The 21,757-nt window shown below is 33.7% G+C and overlaps 1 protein-coding gene across 2 annotated transcripts in view; it reads right to left on the reverse strand.

Moving 5' to 3' along the window:
• The window catches only part of LOC105467210 (ADAM metallopeptidase with thrombospondin type 1 motif 19), a 282,043-nt gene that overhangs the window by 191,236 nt on the left and 69,050 nt on the right, over window positions 1-21,757 (reverse strand). For both annotated transcript variants that reach the window (XM_011716699.3, XM_024788331.2), the window contains exons 4-6: window positions 14,468-14,640; window positions 13,072-13,155; window positions 12,202-12,359 (exon numbers count right to left, since the gene is read on the reverse strand). In XM_011716699.3, coding sequence (XP_011715001.3) covers window positions 12,202-12,359; window positions 13,072-13,155; window positions 14,468-14,640 — 415 coding nt within the window. The remainder of the gene's footprint in view (window positions 1-12,201; window positions 12,360-13,071; window positions 13,156-14,467; window positions 14,641-21,757) is intronic.

A 21,757-nucleotide genomic window follows, 5' to 3' on the forward strand; every position in this document is an offset into this window, starting at 1 on the left:
CTAGAACTTCTTTAGGAATATTATAGTTCTCATTCTGATGTCTGTAACGCTCAGGCACCTTTGTGTATTTCCATCTCTCAACCACTCTATGTAGCCTGCTGGGAGAATCCCTCAGATCTATCATCCAATCCACTAATGCTCTCTTCAGCTGGATCTAATATGCTTTTCAATTTAGAAATTGAAATTTTAAGTACCATATTCCATATTTCTTCCCGAGAACATTTATTTTCATCAATTTTCAGATAAACTGTTTTTCCCCCAAAAAACACCTTATTCTCATATTTTGAAATTTTTTATTGTTTTTAATTAGGTGGACATGCTGGATTTATAATCCCTGTTAGTACTTTTTACAAATTATTATTCTTTAATATGCCTCTGGGTTCTTAAAATGGAATATGTTGTCACTGGTCATTTTGGAATTCTATTATGAACTCAGTCAGTGGGATGTTAATTGTGGTTGCCTCATGATGTAAGTTGAGAGAGAGTCCCTTCAGAGCAGTTTTGCATATACTTTCACTAAGTGCTTCAATTTTTGAATCAAATTCATGGTAATGAATACCCGGAGGAAGCATTTTTGTCCTAACCTGGGGTCATGGATGAGGCAGAATGTTTCCTTGTTCACAACCTGTGCTTGCTGGCAGAACTTTTAACAGTGCATACTTTTATTAAGGATCTAAGTATCTACAAATTCTAGTTGTGTGTAATCATTTCAGTTCCACTTCCCTACTTCGCACAGACTCATTAAAACATAAAAACCTAGATTTGTTTAGTTCAAAAAACTCCCTCAGGGAAGCTACCACATTACTTTAGATGCTTACTAAACTTTTTGCCAGAACTTGCTTTGTTTTTGGCTCATCTGTGCATGTAAAAGTATGCTTATTGTATTTTTTGCTATGGTTTATGGATCTTCATAATGGGAACATTTTCTGATTATCTAGACAGCCAGATTATCACATAATTAAAAGAACTGGACTTAATCTGTGACCTATCATATAGGAATGAAGTGTAGTAAAATAATACATTAGTTTATTGTTAGCATTAGGTCTAAATATATATAGAAACAAGCCATATATGCCTTATTTTATTATTACATTTTACATCATGCAGCTACTTTCACCAAATGCTTTAAAAGACTGCGGACCTGCCTCAATAAGATGTTCAGTTGATATTTAATAGTTTTTCAAAAATGTCTTTCAACAACTGGGGATTATTTTACTTATAAATTATTGTAAAAAATTAGTGATTACTACAAATTGTTATTTTCTTGCAAATGGTTGGAGATAGAAAAAAATAATTGTTGCTAGCCATGAGTATAAGATAGGGATGAAGTATATTAATATCAATATTATTAAAATTGTTCTCTATTTCTCCTGACAAATTCTGAAGGAGATGGCTATATGAAACAAATATAGACTCAATTATGAGAGTAATGTGGAAAAGGCAGAGCTAAAATAGAGAAGATAAACAATAATCTTAAATAATATCTTTTCAATACAAGGCACAAATTGAACTTAATACAAACTTAATTTGTTTAAATCACACCCAAAATTTAGGAATACATTTACCATTCTCTAGTTATAAATAACAAAAATAATTCAAATATGATAGGTTATCACATGAATTGCTTCATGAAGTATAGTGGAAAATGTATTAGTCCTGTGGTTCTCTTAGCTGAGAACACTTCTCCAGTATTTCATTAGGACTCAAGCAAGGCAAAGACGCAGGCCCTCTTGCATGTTATCTCTTCTCTCTTTCCTCACTTAATTAACTCCACACTCAAATACCTGGCTTTAGTTTGTTTTAGTGACCATGCTTCCCCTACCTCTGTTTGCCTTTATAATGCATCGAGAGAAACCTTTGCTCTAAAGAGGGCCTGCTGCCCACTGCAAAACTCACTTCATTATACTGGAGAGGGAGTAGGTTATCCCTAAAACACAGTAGACATAATGTAATGTTACACTGTGCTGTCTACCAATTACAGTATATTTCCAGACAACAGAAATAGTATAACATGTTTTTACCAGTTTGTATAAATTTTAATGTTTTTCTCAAATATGCTATTATTTTTGTATTCTACTAAATCCAAAAACTAGTTAATCCAGGCTGGGTGCATTGGCTCATGCCTGTAATTCCAGCACTTTGGGAGACCGAGGTGGGCGAATCACCTGAGGTAGGAAGTTCAAGATGAGCCTGACCAACATGGAGAATCCCTGTCTCTACTAAAAAAAAAAAATACGAAAAATTAGCCAGGCCTGGTGGTGCATCCCTGTAATCTCAGCTACTCGAGAGGCTCAGGCAGGAGAATCACTTGAACCCAGGAGGCAGAAGTTGTGGTGAGCCGAGATCATGCCATTGCACCCCAGCCTGGACAACGAGAGTGAAACTCCTTCTTAAACTGGAAAAAAAAACAAAAAAACAAAAAAAAACAAAAAACCCTAGTTAATCCATTCTTGATCATTTAAAGATGGCTGCCAGCACTTGGTACACTAATCTTAACTTTTTTTGTATACAGATGATATAATCCTATTAGGTTGCTTGCATACTCCTTAAAAGTCTACTGACCCAACTGAATGGATGTTGAAAAGTAGATGCATTTTTTGGTAAATTATTTAAGTAAATAGGAAAGAAAGCAAAGTAATTTTGATGAAGTAAATAATTTGATTGTCAGTATTGGGAGTTTTAATATTTATACCTTTTATTGTAAATATATATATCTTTCTGAAAATATGTACCAAAACTAGAAGGAAAACTCTAGATAAACGAGAGAAGATACATCCAAATTTTATCTCATAAAACATAACCACTATAGCTGCCCTACCCTAAACTTTTCCCATGGTAAACAGCATGCAACTACTTTTTCCAAGCAGTCATCATTCCCTTCAATATACAAGATACAAAACAGGAAACCTTGTAAGTCTGGGCAAGATAAGACTGCTCTCAATCAGAACATTTATTCCCAGGGTTATAAGGGAAGGTTTTTACAAAGCCAAATGGTTCCTTCATAGTACTGAGGTAAATCCTATCCTTCCCCAACTCTACTCCCTAGCATCTTTCCACTGGGAAATCACCTTCTATTGCATCATATTTTCTGGTCAGTGTATTCTAGTCATCAGCTTCCAATCATAGGATTATCCCCCCACACTGAAACCCATGTTTTCAGAGGATGGAAAAGAGATAATATAGTAAAATATGAATGGCTCTGAATCATCAAAACTCAGTAGATGAGATGCCTAGAGCTTTCCTCTTTGCTATCTTTCCTGATGCCTGATTCTTCAGTTCTTCCTTTGATTCTGAAAATGTAGAATCAAAGTAAGCCAACTGTTTCTTCTGTTGCTCAACTTAGGCAAAGTTGGTCTCTGTGACTCAAAACAAATAATATCCTAATGATAAAGGAAAATAATTTCTCCTGGCAGCAAAACATATTCAGAGTCTCAATATAACTATAGATGGAGATGAATGGAAAGGTTTTCTAGCATTATTATTATAAATAAATGACAAAATATCATTTCTCTGCATAGGAAAGTATAGAGATCATTTACAAGAATACCATCCCTAGTGGTAGAAGTTGTATACTGCATAATTCTATGGACACATTTATTATACACAACATAAATGGCTTCCTCTACTGTTGTGTAGTGTACGGCCTATACAACTGAACACTGTGGGATACATTAAGTGTCTCTAATATGCCATGTACTAAATAAGGGAAAGGATACAACAGAGATAAATAAAATAGGCTTCTACTTGAAAGGCACAGAAGTGGATAAAACATATCACCTCTGTAATGTGATAAGGGTCCCAGGAGCAGTGAGCAAGAAGTCTGGGGAGTTATATTAAACACTGAATAATTCTATTCTTCAACTGCATTTGCCAGCAAACAAAAAGAGAAAGAAACACCTGAAACAGATGATACTGAATAAAATGGCAATGCAAAAAATTAAAGAACCACATAAAATCAAATCTTCACCTTAGGGTCAAGAATCACTAAGTGAAAAGTATATTCAGATGTAGGGGGAAAGAGATTTGGGGTGGTTTTTCTAAATATATAATACATCATATCATGATGCAAGAGGCTGCAACATGACTATTTGATTTATATAATGTGAAACATGGGACTTCATCTGTAATTAAACAACATGATAAAATTATGACAAATGCACTGCTTATTGTCAAGGGCATTTAGAATCCACCACACAGCCAATTTCTGTTCACTTAGCAAACAAATGAAAAAAGCACATTACAAAAAACAATCAAATAAACAAACTCTAGTTCTTTCATTCAGAAACGTTAGAAGTACCTCTAACTAAAACTGAAAAATAGCCAGCAGCATTATAAACCAAAGATCAGACTATAAGTCTTAATCTTCATTTCTCCAATAATCAACTTATTTGCAGAACACCAATGTATTCCTAATTCAAAATATTCAAATATTTATTTTATAAGATGGGGATAGAGATTATTTGCTGACTAGACCTTTGATCATGTGGATTCAAATTCTCTCATTTTTGGCTCATGTAGATTATGTGCGCCGAAGTCTGCATCATAGAGTTTCATTATGTGAGTTTATAGAAATGATACTATTAGACTTTGGCAACTGGGAAAGCCAATAAATTCTGCCTAAGTTCTGATTTATGTTGAAAAAAATGAAATGTAGCCTTTAATTTCCAAGAACGAAGATGCAACTGAGAATGAGCCTCACTGTAGAGTTTAATAGTGCCTTGGGATATACCTATAAATGATTCATTCAAAAATTATTCTGTAATTTGTATTAAATCAAGTTATTTTTGCAATTTCTAGTTTTATTAAATTTTCTCTTACTTGCCAATGGCATTAGTTTGAAACTAACTTTCACATGTTTTATACGTAAACTAAAAGCATTTCTGTAAATAGGAAAGGCAAAGCTATCATTAATAAAATTGAATTTTAAAGAGTATTTCCAAAGGGCATAAAGATGTATGCCTTCTCCCTGATTTCAATGAGAAATGTGAAAATTGCCCTAAGAAATCACAGAGTTGAGAGCTAAGAGAACATGTTTTGTGTTTTTGTTACTATGAACCCAGAAGCATAACTAGGTCAGCTTTAAACTATTTACTTTATTGTACTGCACAGGACAATTTAACAAATATATGACCTCAGATAGGTTTGGATTTGTAGAAGCATTATGTATTTTAGCTGACACCGAACTTGATCCCTGAGCTAAAATTTCTTCCTACTAATGTACACACACAACCCCCAACATTTACTAGTTATCTACAATGAGCATTTACTAACAACTGAGCCTGGTTCTGAGTTTAGTCTGTCAAATATGGATAAGAACATGCAATCCATGGAGATTAACATTTTTTCTTATGTTATTCTATTTTTCACAGTTTTCTTACAAAGCTAAATACCTGATCATCTTTACACTAACTAGAAAGGGATTTTTTTCCCTTACTACATGAAGCACTCATTTAATCTTTATTAACCAAATGGTACCAGGTAACTTAGGAATAAAATATTCCCTTTAGTGGGGTGATTTTTCACTATTATGGCACTGGAAACAGAAATATGGAGAAAGGGTGATCCTCCACAGAAGACTTGTCCCACAAGTGAGTAAAGGGAGAAAAGTTTGCTAGTATTTGTCAGTATTTTATATATGTGTACCCTTTGACAGAGCAAGTACTTTTTAATCTACCCTAAATAAATACTATTATAGCACATGTTTACAACCATATATAACCATATTTATAGAACATTTTCTCTAACAGCAAAAACTTAGAAAGTTCTATAAACAGATAAGTAGTTGAATAAATCAGGATACTTTTATGCAATATATAGTATGTCAGCTCTCTGCCCCCACAAACGATGCAGACCGATAGGAGCGCATGAGTTTCCCATTGCTGCTATAACAGATTACCATAAACTTAGTGGCCTAAAACAACACAAATGTGTTATCTTGTCAGAAGTCAACTACAGGTCTTACCGGGCCAAAATAAAAGTGCCATAGAGCTGCATTCCTTCTAGAGGCACCAGGGTATAATCTATGTCCTGGTCTTGTCCCGTTTCTAGACATTACTCTCCTTCTTTGGCTTATGACCTGTTTTTGTCTCTTCAAAACTGGGTTTATAGCATCTTCCAGTCCTTCCCTGACTTTGAACTTCTGCCTCCCTCTTCCTTATTTTAGGACTCTTGTGATTACATTGAACCCACTCAAATATGCCAGGATAATCTGCCTATCTCAAGATCCTTAATTTAATAACATTTGCAAAGTCCCTTTGCCATGTAAGATGGCATATTCACTGGTTGTGGAGATTAGAAGATGGATATTTGGGGAGGAGGAATATTATTCTGCCTTCCACAATAAATGACATAAAAATACTTGCCAGACATAATAGTAAAGTGAAAAAGCAAACAAATAGAGAAAACTGTGTAGAGCATGAAACAATGTTCTTTACATACACACCAACTCTTAACATTGATTACCTTAGGGTTGGAGAGCGGGAGTAGAAGTTGGTAAAAGTTAATTTACTACGTAAATACTAAAGTGTTTCTTTTACTTTAACCATAAGAATATGCTTATAATATGACAATATATTTAAAAGTTATATTTAAACTTTTGCCATGAGAATATGCATTACTTGAAAAATAAAACCATATTAGGCTACATTTTCAAGAAATATGTATATATAAATAAGCAAATGTTTGAAACAGACTTTTAAGGGAAAATATGGTTTATAAAACAGTATGTAAAATGACTTCAACAACATAGATAATGTTCTGTTTCCTAAGTGGAGGGGTAAACAGGCAGTTGTTAATTATATTATTCTTTATGCTCTTTGTATATATGAAACATATCACACTATGCTTTCTTCTTTTCCTTTTAGTAGAATTCCTGTGTTGCATAGCTAGGGAAAGCTAGCAACAAGGGAGACAATAATGAAGAGTGGTCAATGGTCAATTCAAGATGCTAGTTTTAAAGTTTTTCAACATTAAAAATGTTGGATGCAGAAAATTCTAAATCATTTTTTAGAGTTTTGAAAGAAAAAATGGCATTGGAAATAAGAAATAAAATTAATGCCACAATATATTTTGTTGGTGAGAAACAAAACTTGTATGTAGACTATGATCCCAATAATGTAAATCCATGTATTATATACATACATAGGAAATACAACTGATGAAATATACTTTAAAATGTTAACTATGCTTTTCCTATGTAGTGGGCCTATAGGCTAATTTTTATCTTTATTCTTATACTTATCAATTTTCTGTAATAAATATATCGCATTTATAAGGGAAAATTATAAATCAGTAATCAAATTATGATTATCATCTTCTTTAGTCTCAGAAGCAATATTTCTCAAATCTATTACGGTTAAGAAGGAAGAAAGGCTTGAACAATGCAGACGTTTAACCTAGACTCACCTCAAACCTTATAACCATAGGTCTCCCCATCCATGCAAATCTTTCCATCCCTTCTCCCAACTTCAATTTACTACTCTTAACCAACTTTATTATAGTAAAACTTACAGAAAATACACACAAGTTAAATGAGAAGATAGGTGAATTTTGACAAATGTATAAACCGACATGTATTCAAAGCAATATATGCAATATTTCCACTACTACAGAAAGTTCCTTCTGCCTTTTTGCAGTCAGTTTTCCCAGCTTTAAAGCAGGCAACATTTGACACGACAGATGAATTTTGCCTATTCTCAAACTCTGTATAAGTGGAATCATCCTCTGATCAGTTTCTAATTTGGCTTTTTCACTCAGTATTTTTTTTTTTTTTTTTTTTTTTTTTTTTTTTGAGGTGGAGTCTTACTCTGTCACCCAGGCTGGATTGCAGTGGTACAATCTCGACTCACTGCAACCTCCGCCTCACAAGTTCAAGTGATTCTCCTGCCTCACCCTCCTGAGTAGCTGGGATTACAGGCATGAGCCACCATGCCTGCCTAACTTTTGTATTTTTGGTAGAGACAGTGTTTTACCATGTTGACCAGGCTGGTCTTTAACTCCTGACCTCAAGTGATCTGCCTGCCTGCCTCGGCCTTCTAAACTGCTGGGATTATAGGCGTGAGCCACCACACCCGGCCTCAGTATAATGTTATTAAAACTCATCCATCCATTTGGTTGCATTTATCAGTAGTTTGATGAAGAGTATTCAATTGTATGAACACACAATACATTCACCTGTAGATGTATATTTATTTATAATTTTTGGCAATTATGAAAATTATGAAAAAAATTATGAAAGCTTCTATAAATTCTTAAGTTCTTTTTTTTCTGTGAATGACATTTTTATTTTTCTTAAGTAAATATCTAGAAGCTGATGTGGGCTATATGGTAAGCAAATGTTTAACTTTATAAGAAACTACTCATTTTCCAACGTGGTTGAACCATTTTATAATCCCACCAACAACTGAAGAGTGTTCCATATCCTCACCATCATTGAGTATTTTTAATTTTTATAACTGAAGCCTTTCAAGTGGGTGTGAATTTCTTTTGCATTTTCCTGGGAATTAATGATGTTGAGTATCTCTTTATATGCTTACTGGAGATTCATATTTCTTTCTTGTTATTTTTAAGAGGTTGACATATTTTTGTATTTGTATATGTGTGTATACACACATACATGTAAACATTCTGGATACAAGTTCTTTGTTAGTATATGTATGGCAATTATTTTCTCAAATTCACAAAAGATGTGAACGTCTTTTGAACAGGAAATGGTTTTCATTTTTAAAAATTCCAGACAATTGTTAGTATTTCTTGATTAGTACTTTTTTGTATCCTGTGTAAGAAACCATTGTCCTCCTCTTGTTCATGAAAATGTTCTTCTTTATTTTTTTACTACAATAGAGTTTTAGCTTTCATTTTTAATTCTATGATCCCTTTTGAATTAATTTTACACATGTTAAATGGGATTGATATTCATTTTTTTCACAGAGGTATCCAGATATTCCATTTGTACCATTTGATGTATTCTAATACCATCTGCTGAATAGATTATTTTTATAACTGAATTATGTTGGTAGCTTTATTAAAAATCAATTAACCATATATATGTGGGCTTATTTCTAGACCGTTTATTTTGCTTCATTGATTTGCATGACTTTGCCAAAACCATACTATCTTGATTTCCAAACTTTTAGAGTAAGTTTTGAAATCATATAGTGTAAGTCCATCCAATTTGTTCATATATATACATATATACATTTTCATTACTGTGACAGAATGGGAAGGTTTGGGGGTTTTTTTGTTTGTTTGTTTGAGACAGAGTCTTGTTCAGTTGCCCAGGGTGGAGTGCATTTGCACAATCTTGGCTCGCTGCAACTTTTGCCTCCTGGATTCAAGCGATTCTCATGGCTCAGCCTCCCAAGTAGCTGGGACTACAGGCATGCACCACCATGCCCAGTTAATTTTTGTAATTTTAGTAGATACGAGGTTTTGTCACGTTGGCCAGGCTGGTCTTGAATCCCTGGCCTCAGGCCATCTGCCCACCTCAGCCACCCTAAGTGCTGGGATTACAGGTGTGAGCCACCGCACCTGGCCTCAATTTGTTCTTATTTTTCAAAACTGTTTTGATTCTTCTAGGTCCTCTGCCTTTACAAATTAGTACTGGAGTCAGCTTGTCAATTTCTACAAAACATGCCTGCAAAGGTTGTTTCCTTGGGAGTATATTGAATCTATAAATCAATTTGGAGAAAAGTGGCATTTAATAATATTTAGTATTCCAATGAATTAATCTTTATTTAGATATTTAATTTCTCGTAACAGTGCTGTGTAGTTCTCATTTTAGAGGTTTTACACATATTTTACTAAAATTGTTCTTAAGTATTTTATGGTTTTGGAAGTCACTATAATTTTTTTCCAATTGTTCACTTCCAGTATACATAAACATAATTGGTTTTTGAAAACTGATTTTACATGATGTAGCCTTGAAAATCCAGTTACAAATTCTAGCAAATTTTTGCTAGATTTCTTAAAATATTCTTTGTACCATTTCACATCATCTATGAATAAGAGACATTTTTCTTTATATTCCAAATATGTATGCTTTTCCTTTGTTTTTTTCTGCTTTACCACACTGGTTATGATCTTCAGTACAATATTGGATAGAAGTGGAAAGAGAAGACATCCTTACCTTGCTTTCAGTTGTAAGGAGAAAATGTTCAGTTTTCTCCTTTTGCTGTGATATTAGTTATAGACATGTTTTTTCATAGATACCCTTTCAGAGATTAAGATAGTACCTCAAGAACTCAGTAAGCATTTTTGGTTAATAGGATTTCTTTAGTTTACTTTCTTTCAGTACATTAGAAATGTTGTTTCATTGTCTTTTGAGCTTACTGTTTTTTTGGATGTGAAGTAAGTCATTTATTTGAACATTGTTCCTCCTGTTTAATGTTTCCTCTGCTCCCCTCAATGCTCAGCCTGCTGGCTGACGGAAATTTTTCTGTTTTTCTTTGGTTTTCAGCAACTTTCCTATGATATGCCTAGGTCCATATTTGTTGCTTTTCATCAAATTTGCGGAATTTTTTGCCATTATGTCTTCAAATAATTTTTCTTACCCATTCTTACTCTCTTCTTCTGAGACTCCAATTACAACTGCATTCATCTGCTAAATCCAACATCTAGGCTATCTCAAGGTCAGTTCTATTGACTAATTTTTCATTGACCATGGGTCACATTTTCATGTTTCTTTGCTTGACTAATTTTTATTATACTCTGGACATTGTGAATGATATACTTTTAGAGAGACTTGCTATTCTGTTATCTTCCTCTGAAGAGTGCTTAAAACTGTTTTAAGAGGCAGTTCACAATTACTAGCTCATCATCCTGCACGTAGATAAATTTGACTTTATTTTTTGGTAGGGAAGATTTATCAAAAATCCAAGATGATACCAAAGCCTCTGTAAATTGGTGGTATTCAACCTCTAAGCTCTGTCTCCCCTAAGGCTAAAAATGATGATAAGGTATCACAAGATTGTTCCACTCTTGTGCTTTGAATTTGCTCATTCCTAGTATCTTTTTAAATTTGGAACTCCATAGCAGCAATCCTGTGGTAAATTTGGGGCAGTCTCCTCTATCTGTTTATATTCAGACCAGCCATTGCCAAGTTCTCATGTGTGGTCAGCACATGTACTTCATGGCACCTATCCATGCCTAAGACTTTTATCTCTGGTGTCCTCAGCAGGATCACTGTGCTCTACCTAGATTCTACCTTGCTACGCTAGTTAAGAAATTTTTCCCAGGGAAAAAGCTGAGTTGACTGCAAGGTTTGCATAATAAATTCCCCTTCTTTCAGGAATTGCAGTCTTACACTGTTCACTCTCCAATGACTAAAAGCAGTGACTTCTTATTTTCCAATATTATGATTGCTTATTGCAGAAGCTCAATATCAGTTATACCTACTTAGCTGAAAGTAGAAGTCCAATTGTGTTCTTGCCTAGAGATTTTTCAACTTTATGAATTATTTGCCTTTAGTATTAATTATAAGAAATTGCAATGATTTCAATGATTTCATTTCAGAAAATCGTATGTAATTACACTACTGTGCTTTCTGTGATGTGAAATGCTAACACTTTTGATGACTAAAATTAAATTGCTAGTTCACAATGAATTACTTATTTTTACCAACTTTAAGCAAGACAGACCAATTATTTATTATTAGACATATTAATCATATAGAGCATATTGTTGCTCATTATTTCACTTACATTTATTTACATATTATACTTAATGCTGTATTAAAAATATTTTTTAGTAGTACATTCACAATGTAGCTTATAATTAGTCAGAGACTTAATTGAAATTGTTTCTCACATGGAGCCAGAAAGGTTTTCAATTGCTGAATTTAACATATTAGGTTACTTTTTATGGTGATGACTGAAAAACATACAGTCTAGATTCATAATTTTGAACTTACAACAAAATTCACCATAGTTTTAGCTTATCATTAATGACTATGCCTTTGAGCTCAAAAATTTAGGGTAATTTTTTAGAATTAACTAACCAAATGTTTTGTCAATATGCCATCCAATATTTAGCTGTTTACAAATCTGTTATTATGAATTGAGGGAGATGACTAACACCATTATGCCAAAATCATTTTTGAAGCATGAAATCTGAAATAAAAACGTTATCTATTAAGGGATTAATGGGATTAACAGTGCAGTAATTGAATTAGGAATGCCATTTAATTGGCTTTGGAAAACTTACCTTGTTATAAGTATAGCTGCATCCACTGAAGTCATGTCTTCCCCCCAGCTTGTTGACATCTCCAAATGTATATCATTCTTTTTGCCAAATTCTTCATGTTGCCACTTACAAAAACTCTCTAGCATTTTTTCTCCATGATGCCCAATGTATAGATCTGGCTGCAAAATAACAGATTTCATCACAAGGCATATTATTCTTAGGTATATACAAAAACAAAACAAAACAAAACAAACAAACAAACAAAAAACAAATAACAAAGGCACTCTTGAATTACTAAAGCAAACTGCTGACCATAACATTAATTAGAACCTGGAAGACATTCAGGTTTGATTTACTCTGAGCTTAAAAGCTTAAAGCGTTGTGAGGGTGTAATAACTACAAAATCTGTTTAATGGTATTCTGAAAAAGTAGAGAGGTTCAATTAAGAATGTGGAACTTTTAGACTAAAATAACTTGTTGTTTCTACAACTTAAGAACAAGATTTTCTATGTGGAACAACATTTTCTAAAGTGCCAGTTAAGCTGCATGTCAAAATGATGCCACACAATAGTTCCCATTTAAAATAAATAAAAAGTGTTAGAAGTACACATCTAAATAATAGAATAAAACTGTCATTTAAAATGACTTCTTAAAATTATACTTTGGAAAGTTAAGATTTGTTTTCAGGATTCTTGGAAACTAACAATATCCTATTTTTAAAATAAGATTGGGGCATTAACCAAAACTAAAGGCCAGTTTTATGTATACTTTAAGTGATTCAATGGATATTTCCAGATTTTTAAGTACATCCTTAACATTCCCTTTACTTAAAAGTTTCTGAACAAAATTTCTCACCCATTAAATTTAATTAAAAACTCAAGACTTTCTTACTGGAGTTTCATGGAGCAGAATAAGCTTTATCACACGAAGATTGACCTGCACACCCAGACTCTTGTGTTGGAAAAGGTTAAAAACCTAAAAACAAATAAAAATAAAAATAAAAATCCTAAAATTAAACAGAAAGTCGTCTTAATTTTTCTCAAGGCCCATACGTGGAGAAGTCTCAATTTATTTGAGGAAATCTTAAAAAAAAAAAAAAAAAAAAAAAAAAAAAAAAAAAAAAAGCTTGCAAAGCAAAGTAATTTTTTGTTACGTCAAACCCATGCTTTCAGAGATATTTCTACTTAGAAAAGACTGGTTGTTAGGCAGTGTTAATCTACCATATATCCCATTCTAGAGGAGCGCTCAGAAGGTAATGGAATATGGACAGAAATATCTAAAGTGTAAAAAAACACTCTGTTCCCCAGGAAAACAGCCAAATGATAGCAAAGATAGTAAAAAATGGGACTGTATTTATCATTACATCAGCCATCCTTAAATGGTAATTGACTTATAAATGGACATTTGCCTTCAACATTTATTTCTCTTTATTCTCGTGTAAGAATCACTCTTCACTACAACCTTCTGATTCTTCCTTGAATGAGGTTTGCCCAACAGAGTATGAAATTAAGTCAAAGGATCAATTTGGTAAAAAACATCCCTCACATGATAGATACTAAGATTCTTTTTTTTTTTTTTTTTTTTTTTTTGGTAAAAGTTCCAAGGTAAGTAGGCAAATAATCCTTAAAGGAATATTGCATGAAATCTAAGAGGCGACGAGATACTAGGATTTCTACAATCAGAAATCATCAACTCAAGTTAGTCACCTGTGATTTAGTTGGTTAAAATTTTAGCTCATCAACTAGAATCATATCTGACATTCATTTTACATACCTATATAATAGCTCAGTGGATTACCAACATTCATTTTTATATCACATCATAATTAACCTATGGTCCTTTTGTGGGGCCATGTATATAAACATATATTAAAATATGATAATTTCACCAAATTTATGCCTCTATCAAAATATCTACCCCATAAATACATACATCTACTATGTACCAACAAAACAAATAAATAAATAAATAAATGGGGCTAGAAATATTAAAAAAAAAAAAAAGGAAAAGAACAGTACCAAAAAAAGAGAGAATAGAGTAACATAGAAAGGTTTGCCACATCAAAATTAACAAGAAGGGTGTTTTCTTTTTTACAATATGTGAATTTTTATTTTGATATTGCTTTTGAGATGGATCAATTTTGTATACCTAAGTATTTTTTTAACTGATGACAATAAGAGAAAGGAATAGTAACGAGTTAATTTTAAAGAACTTCATTATAAATACTCACACGTCTTCCTTAGAGTTTTCTTGAAAAAATTCCAAGCGCACTTTAAAGTTTGCCTACCATATTTAAGATGGTTAGAATGAATCTCCTGGCTGCATCTGCTCCATGATAGGAAACCATTGCTGGGTCTGCAACCACTACAGTCTCTATGTTGTATTCTTGAGGTAATTTGTATGAGTATCGTTTCCCTCTTCCACTTTCTGCTATTTTTCTAGACCTAGGTCTTCCTTTATCTGCAACAGAGAATTGAAGTTTTCAATACACCTTCATATTGGCAAAGTGAATAATATTAAACATATGTAATAACGAGCAAAATCAAATAAGTTCCCGACGCACATAAAATCTTAAAGGGCATTTGGCTTTGAAGTATGACTTTAGAATGAGGCAGACTGAATTCTCCCACTTATTAGCTCTGCCATTTTAGCAAACTAACATCACCCAGTCAGCCTGAGTTTCCTTATCTGTAAAATGGATAATAATAACACCGACCTTCCAGAGTTGTTGCTGGCTTATAATAAGATCACATTCGTTAGATTTCTAGCAAGGAGCTCCAATATAAACAAAATAACTCAATAAATAAAACACACTACAATCTTCTTTTTGACACCAATGGCAAAATAAAGGTCTAGTTGAAAGAAGTGCCTGAAGTGACTGCTCCACACATCCTAATTTCAGGCAGGTGCCCCTGATTACTAAATTACTATGCATGAATTGCAAAGGATTCTGCTCCACTTTCTGTCAAGATCTTACAGAAGTTATAACTGCTGGGGAATATAGATTCCTCAAATGAAGCCAAATCAAAGCAGAAACCACAAACAAAAAACATGTATAGGTTTGCCTACATAAAAAGTAAGAACTTCCATTTATTAAAACATGTAACTATCACAGTGGAAGTCATGCCACCCTGTGAGAGGAGATAGTTCAATACTTTTCCAGAATAAAGAAATAAAGAGCTATTCTAAATTAATGACTGTCTAATTGAAAAATGGGCAGAACTTGAACAACCATTTCTCACAATAGGATATCTAAATGCCTAATTATCATGGGACAATGTCTAACATCACTGGTCTTCAAAGAAATACAAATTAAAACCAAAATACATTAAATAAATTAAAATCCCTGGAATAAGCTAAAATTAAAGACTCTGACTATATCAAGTGCTGACAAGACTTTGGGGACAAATAGAAGTACCATATGCATACATACTGAGAGATTAAACTGGGATAAACACTTTGAAAACCTAGTTTGCAGTGTCTACTAAAGTTGAATATTTGCATACCCATTAATCAATGATCTAAAACATACAGCCATCAGAAATGCATACAAATCTCATGCACAAACTATTCAGAGTGGCACTATTTTTAAAATTCAAATAATCATCAATAGTATATGGATAAAGAAATGTTAGAATATTCATGTAATGGAATACTATATAGCAATGAAAAGGAACCAGCTGCTGTAACATGTGAAACTATGGAAGAACCTTACAAATAATGAGGTTCATCCACATAATACTGATGGAAAGAAGCCAAGTACAAAAGATTAGGTAGTATGATTCCATTTAAAGACACATCAAAACCTGGGAAGAAATGCTCTTAAAAACCAACTCAGTGAATATCTTAGGTTTGGAGAAATTAGAGCCCGGGCATGGCACAAGGGAGAGATCTGTGGTGTTGTCATTTTCTTTTCCTTCTTTTTTTTTTTTTTCCTTCAAGTTCTGGGATACATGTGCAGAACGTGTAGGTTTGTTACATAGGTATACATGTGCTATAGCAGTCTGCTGGCTGCATAAATGTCTTCTTTTGAGAAGTGTCTGTTCGTACCTTTTGGCCACTTTTTGATGGGGTTGTTTTTTGTTGTTGTTGTTGTTTTGTCTTGTAAATTTGTTCAAGTTCCTTGTAGATTCTGGATATTAGCCCTTAGATATCTAGATTGCAAAAATTTTCTCCCAATCTGTTGGATGCCTGTTCACTCTTATGATAGTTTATTTTGCTATGCAGAAGCTCTTCAGTTTAATTAGATCCCATTTGTCGATTTTGGCTTTTGTTGCAATTGCTTTTGGTGTTTTAGTCATGAAGTCTTTGCCCATGCCTATGTCCTGAATGGTATTGCCTAAGTTTTCTTCTAGGGTTTTTATGGTTTGGGGCTTTACATTTAAGTCTTTAATCTATCTCGAGTTAATTTTTGTATAAGGTGTAAGGAAGGGGTCCAGTTTCTGTTTTCTGCATATGGCTAGTTTTCCCAGCACCATTTATTAAACAGGGAATACTTTCATCACTGATTGCTTTTGTCAGGTTTGTCGATGATCAGATGGTTGTAGATGTGTGGTATTTTTGAAGTCGCTGTTCTGTTCCATTTGTCTCTTTATCTGTTTTGGTACCAGTACCATGCTGTTTTGGTTACTGTAGCCTTGTAGTAGTTTGAAGTCAGGTAGTGTGATGCCTCCAGCTTTCTTCTTTTTGCTTGTCTTGGCTATATTGGCTATTTTTGGTTCCATATGAAACTTAAAGTAGTTTTTTTCTAATTCTGCAAAGAAAGTCAATGGAAGCTTGATAGGAATAGCATTGAATCTATAAATTACTTTAGGCAGTATGGCCATTTTCACAATATCAATTCTTCCCATCCATAAGCATGATTTTTTTTCCCCATGTGTTTGTGTCCTCTCTTATTTCCTTGAGCAGTAGTTTGTAATTCTCCTAGAAGAGGTCCTTCATGTCCCTTATAAGCTGAATTCCTAGGTATTCTCTATAGTCTGATTCCAGTAGCTATTGGTTATGTTCACACTGGGAAAATTCAGCAGTTGAACATATTGTTTCTGCAATTTTCTGTATGCCCATGGTGCTTCAATAATAAATTTACAATTATAACAGTTTTATTGAGGGTAACTTACATGCCACATTATGCAGCCATTCACAAGTACAATTCAATCAAGTTTAAGAATTTTCTACAGTTGAAGAATAATCTCCATGGTATATTGTTAAATCAGCTATCACTTGCTCCTTTCCTTGCCGTTTATCATATTCTGTTGATGTCTCTAAGCTGCTATCATCTTTCCACAACTTGCACTGTTAACTGACACCTTTGTATTTCTTTACTATTTAATATGAATTCAGTGAAGTCTGTTCAAGAGTGAAGTGAAACACGTATATTCAATTAGTCATGATTCCCTGTATGTCTCTAACTTTGTTTTGAATTCAGGATATGTGTTCTCACAGTTCTAATCAATCTTTTTGGTTTCTGATAAGTTGAGTCTTATTCCAGGTGCCTTGGTTTTAGCTTGCCTATTCTATACTATTCTATTCTATTCTATTCTATTCTATTCTATTCTATTCTATCCTATCCTATCCTATCCTATCCTATCCTACTAACCACATATCCTACCTTGCTTTGACCTCTAACATCTTTTCATGTTTACAGAATAATTTATCTCTTGGTTTATTTTTCTTTTCTTTTCTTTTTTTTTTTTTTTTTTTTAAGATGGAGTCTCAGTCTGCCACGTAGGCTGGAGTGCAGTGTCGTGATCTTGGCTCACTTCAACCTCTGCCTCCTGGGTTCACGTGATTCTCCTGCCTCTGCCTCTTAAGTAGCTGGGATTACAGGCATGCACCACAATGCCTGGCTAATTTTTGCAGTTTTTGTAGAGACAGGGTTTTGCCATGTTGGCCAGTCTGGTCTTGAACTCCTGACCTCAGATGATCCACCTGCCTCGGCATCCCAAAGTGCTAGGATAACAGGTGTGAGCCACTGTTTCCAGCCTTATCTCTTGGATTCTTGACCTACTGTTTAATTTGTATTATGACTTCTATGCCCACCTGTCAACTCTGTGATCTAATAAGAACTGGCTCCCATCACTACTGCTGGAAACTAATCTTATCTAGACTATCCCCATAAGTTACTGTTTCTCATTTTTTCTAGCAATGACACAGATTTTAAAATTATGTAATAAATCCAGTTTTACTCAACTATCATGTATAATCAGTTAACAAAGTTAACTGAAGTGTTATAACAATTAATGCAAATATTCCTTATTTATATCATATAACAAGGCAACGCAAGATGACAAAAACAATACTAGCCATCTGAATCAGAATCACTATAGTTAAAAGTAAACTTTATGGATCCAGATTCAGTACCAGAAGTTAATACCAAAGACCAAATTGATCATATATATATATATACACACACACACACACAACTATGCATACATATGTTATTTATATATTATGTGTGTATATACTTACATTCTAACATATATACATGTGTATATATATTAATATTTATATTAATTAATATTATATATTTTTATATATAATATATATAATAAAGCCAAAATCACGACACTGCACTCTAGCCTGGGTGGCAGACTGAGACTCCATCTTAAAAAAAGAAAAGAAAAGAAAAAGAAACCAAGAGATAAATTAATATTTATATATATAATAATTAATAATATATATTAATGTGTGTATATATACACACACACACACACATACACACATACTTTCAACACCATCTTTGTAGATGGATATATAATTGGCCTTGAAGGGAAATGAGAATCTGAGTATTATCCATCACATATTCACCAACTGTGACAAGTGATAGCTTCTCACCAGTGTCAACTTCTGCTGAGCAAATGAGATTAATATGGATACATCCAATAACTAAAAAGACACACTTCCTTCTACTTAGACACGTTTCCACATTTTCTCTTACTTTCTCCCAGCTATCACCTTCTTGTCCTCAGATGCTGTATAAGATGCTGTAGTAGCGACTATTAAGTGTCCATCAGTATCCATTCTCCCTTTCTTACTTTTAGGAATAAAAAATTCCCTAACCACATCCCCACCCAACCACTACTTTTTGGTCAGATGTGTGGCTATGTACCCAGAAACATTTCTCAGTCTACTGTTCAACTGAGTGTAATTATGTCACTGAGTTGTAAAACATGGAATTTGAACAGAACTAGTATGTACAACTTTTGGTTACCCTTTAAAAGAAAATCACTTGTCTCCTACTTTCCTTCCTTCATCCTATAGGCTAGAATCTAGACAAAGTATAGAGAGCTTAGGTGGACATTGGCAGATAACATTTCTGGGGGATGTTAAACCAATTCTTTGGGGTCAAAATGCATAGATAAAAATCTTGGATTTGCAACTTACTAGCTTTGGGACTGTGGGACAAAAACTTACTTTTCTACTTATTTGTTGTATAGATAAAAATTATATATGACTAGGAATATGTGAGCATGTATATTGAACTTGCTTATTGCAATGTATAATTCATATATTAAATGTGAAATATGTTAGCTATTAGGATGACATTTTTAATATGGAAATTAATCTTTATATTTATTTGATCTCTAAATGGGAACACGCACACTTACATGGGTTTAAAGTTTCACCTAGATATATACTCTATTGCTCTCATTAAAAATTTTGCTTTTAGCAAACTATTACATTTTGATTATCACATAATATTTACTAAAACCTACAGTAAATAATCACTGGTCATATTAAAACTATTTTTTTATATTCAGAACTCAAGAAAATTCCTACAGCAACTATTTTGTTACTGCAATGTTTAAGCAATCTAATAACACCACAGCCCACATGAAAATCTCTTCCTTGAAAGATGCTTTCCTTTGTAAAAGAGAAAACTGGATTCCATTCTAGAAGGCTATAAAGTAGAAAGCTATAAACGTATAAAATATATCACTACAGTGACCATCTCATTCACAGTATCACTGGGATAACCTCATGGAGGTCAGAGAAGAGACAAATTAGGGCATGGAGCTGGCATTATAGGAGATAGAAAAAGGGTTAGTTCTCATTCAGAGCTGAGGCTTAGGGTCCTGAGCGATGAGCTGCAGCAGATAAGAGAAAACCATGCAGATTTAGAAAGTGAGATAATAAAATACAACAATTTTACAACTTTAGACTCATTAGAAATCATGTAAATGAATCTCAGAATCATGAGTATCTACTCCAATTGGCAGAGAAGTGACTCATACAAATACATATAACTGGATAGCAAAAGATCTGTTGGAAAAAATGTATCTCAACTCTTAACAGAGTAACACTCTGCATAATCATTGTCCAAATAATAATAATTAGTGGAAACAAATAATTCTTACTCAAAGTGTTTACAAACATTGTTTATCTTTCCTATCATTGAAATGTCATCTTACTCTCTTAGGTTTCACAAAGAAGATTGTGTCTTCCCACATTTTTGTCTTTAGAGGCTGATTTTTACTCATATTTTTGTGTCCAGGGTATGGCATGCAGTGAATAATATTCATGGAATTAATGTGAAGAAACCTTATGTCCAGCATTTTATTAGGCTCCCTAGTGTGTAACACCACATGCACAAAATGCAATGGTAGCATTACAAAGCAATAGCTTGGAAAGGCTAAGGGAAAGTAGCATCCAGGGGGATTCAGAAGGACTTCCCTAAGATACTAAGTCTTGGAGGATGAGAAGATTAAAGGAAAAGAGGAGAAAATTTTGAAGAAAACCAGGAGACTTAGAGACAGGAAGGAGTATGGTACATAGGGATAGAAATAAAAGACCTCTATAAACTCAGATGTTTCTCTAAATATGAAGAAGAATCACATTTCGGGGTCCATGTTTAAAATGCTGATTCTCTTGGGTCCCGGCCTCAGTAATTCTGACTTAGTGCATCTGGATGGGATCCAGAAATCTTCATTTTAACTCTGATCCCCAGGTGATTTTGGTGCACTTAATCTACTTACCATATTCAGGTTGTTGTGTGCTTAGCTGAAGAGTATGAATTTTACTCTGAAGGTGTGAAGAATCCCAGAAAAGAATATTATCAAATGCACCTTTTTAAAAAATTGGAAACTAGATTATGAGAGGGTTAGACTGAAATCAAGAAGACACAGAGAAAGCAATAAACTGCAGTAATCCAAGCAATATTTAAATTGGCTGTAGAGTCAAGGGTCCAGGGTCTCCTGGTATGCAAAATGGCATACTGGGAATCACATCATCCCTTGTGTGTTTATTTACAATCTTTCAGTTTCCCTTGTCTTTTTTTTTTTTCCTATAAAATGAGAACAGGGAGGGCAGAGCAAAATGGTGGAATAGAACATTCCACCAATTGTCCCCACTGCAAGGACACCAAGTTAACCATCTACACAGAAAAAAAAAAAAATACCTTCACAAAAACTGAAAATCACATGAGCACTCATAATACCTGGTTTTAACTTCATATCACTGAAACAGGCACTGAAGATAGAAAAAAACAGTGCTGAATTGCTGATACCACCCCTCCCCCACCCCAGCAGTTGCAGAGTGATGCAGAGAGTATCTCTGGGTGCTGGGAGACGGAGAATAG

The sequence above is a fragment of the Macaca nemestrina genome, chromosome 6 (assembly GCF_043159975.1).
Source record: "Macaca nemestrina isolate mMacNem1 chromosome 6, mMacNem.hap1, whole genome shotgun sequence".
NCBI classification, from domain to species: Eukaryota; Metazoa; Chordata; class Mammalia; order Primates; family Cercopithecidae; genus Macaca; species Macaca nemestrina.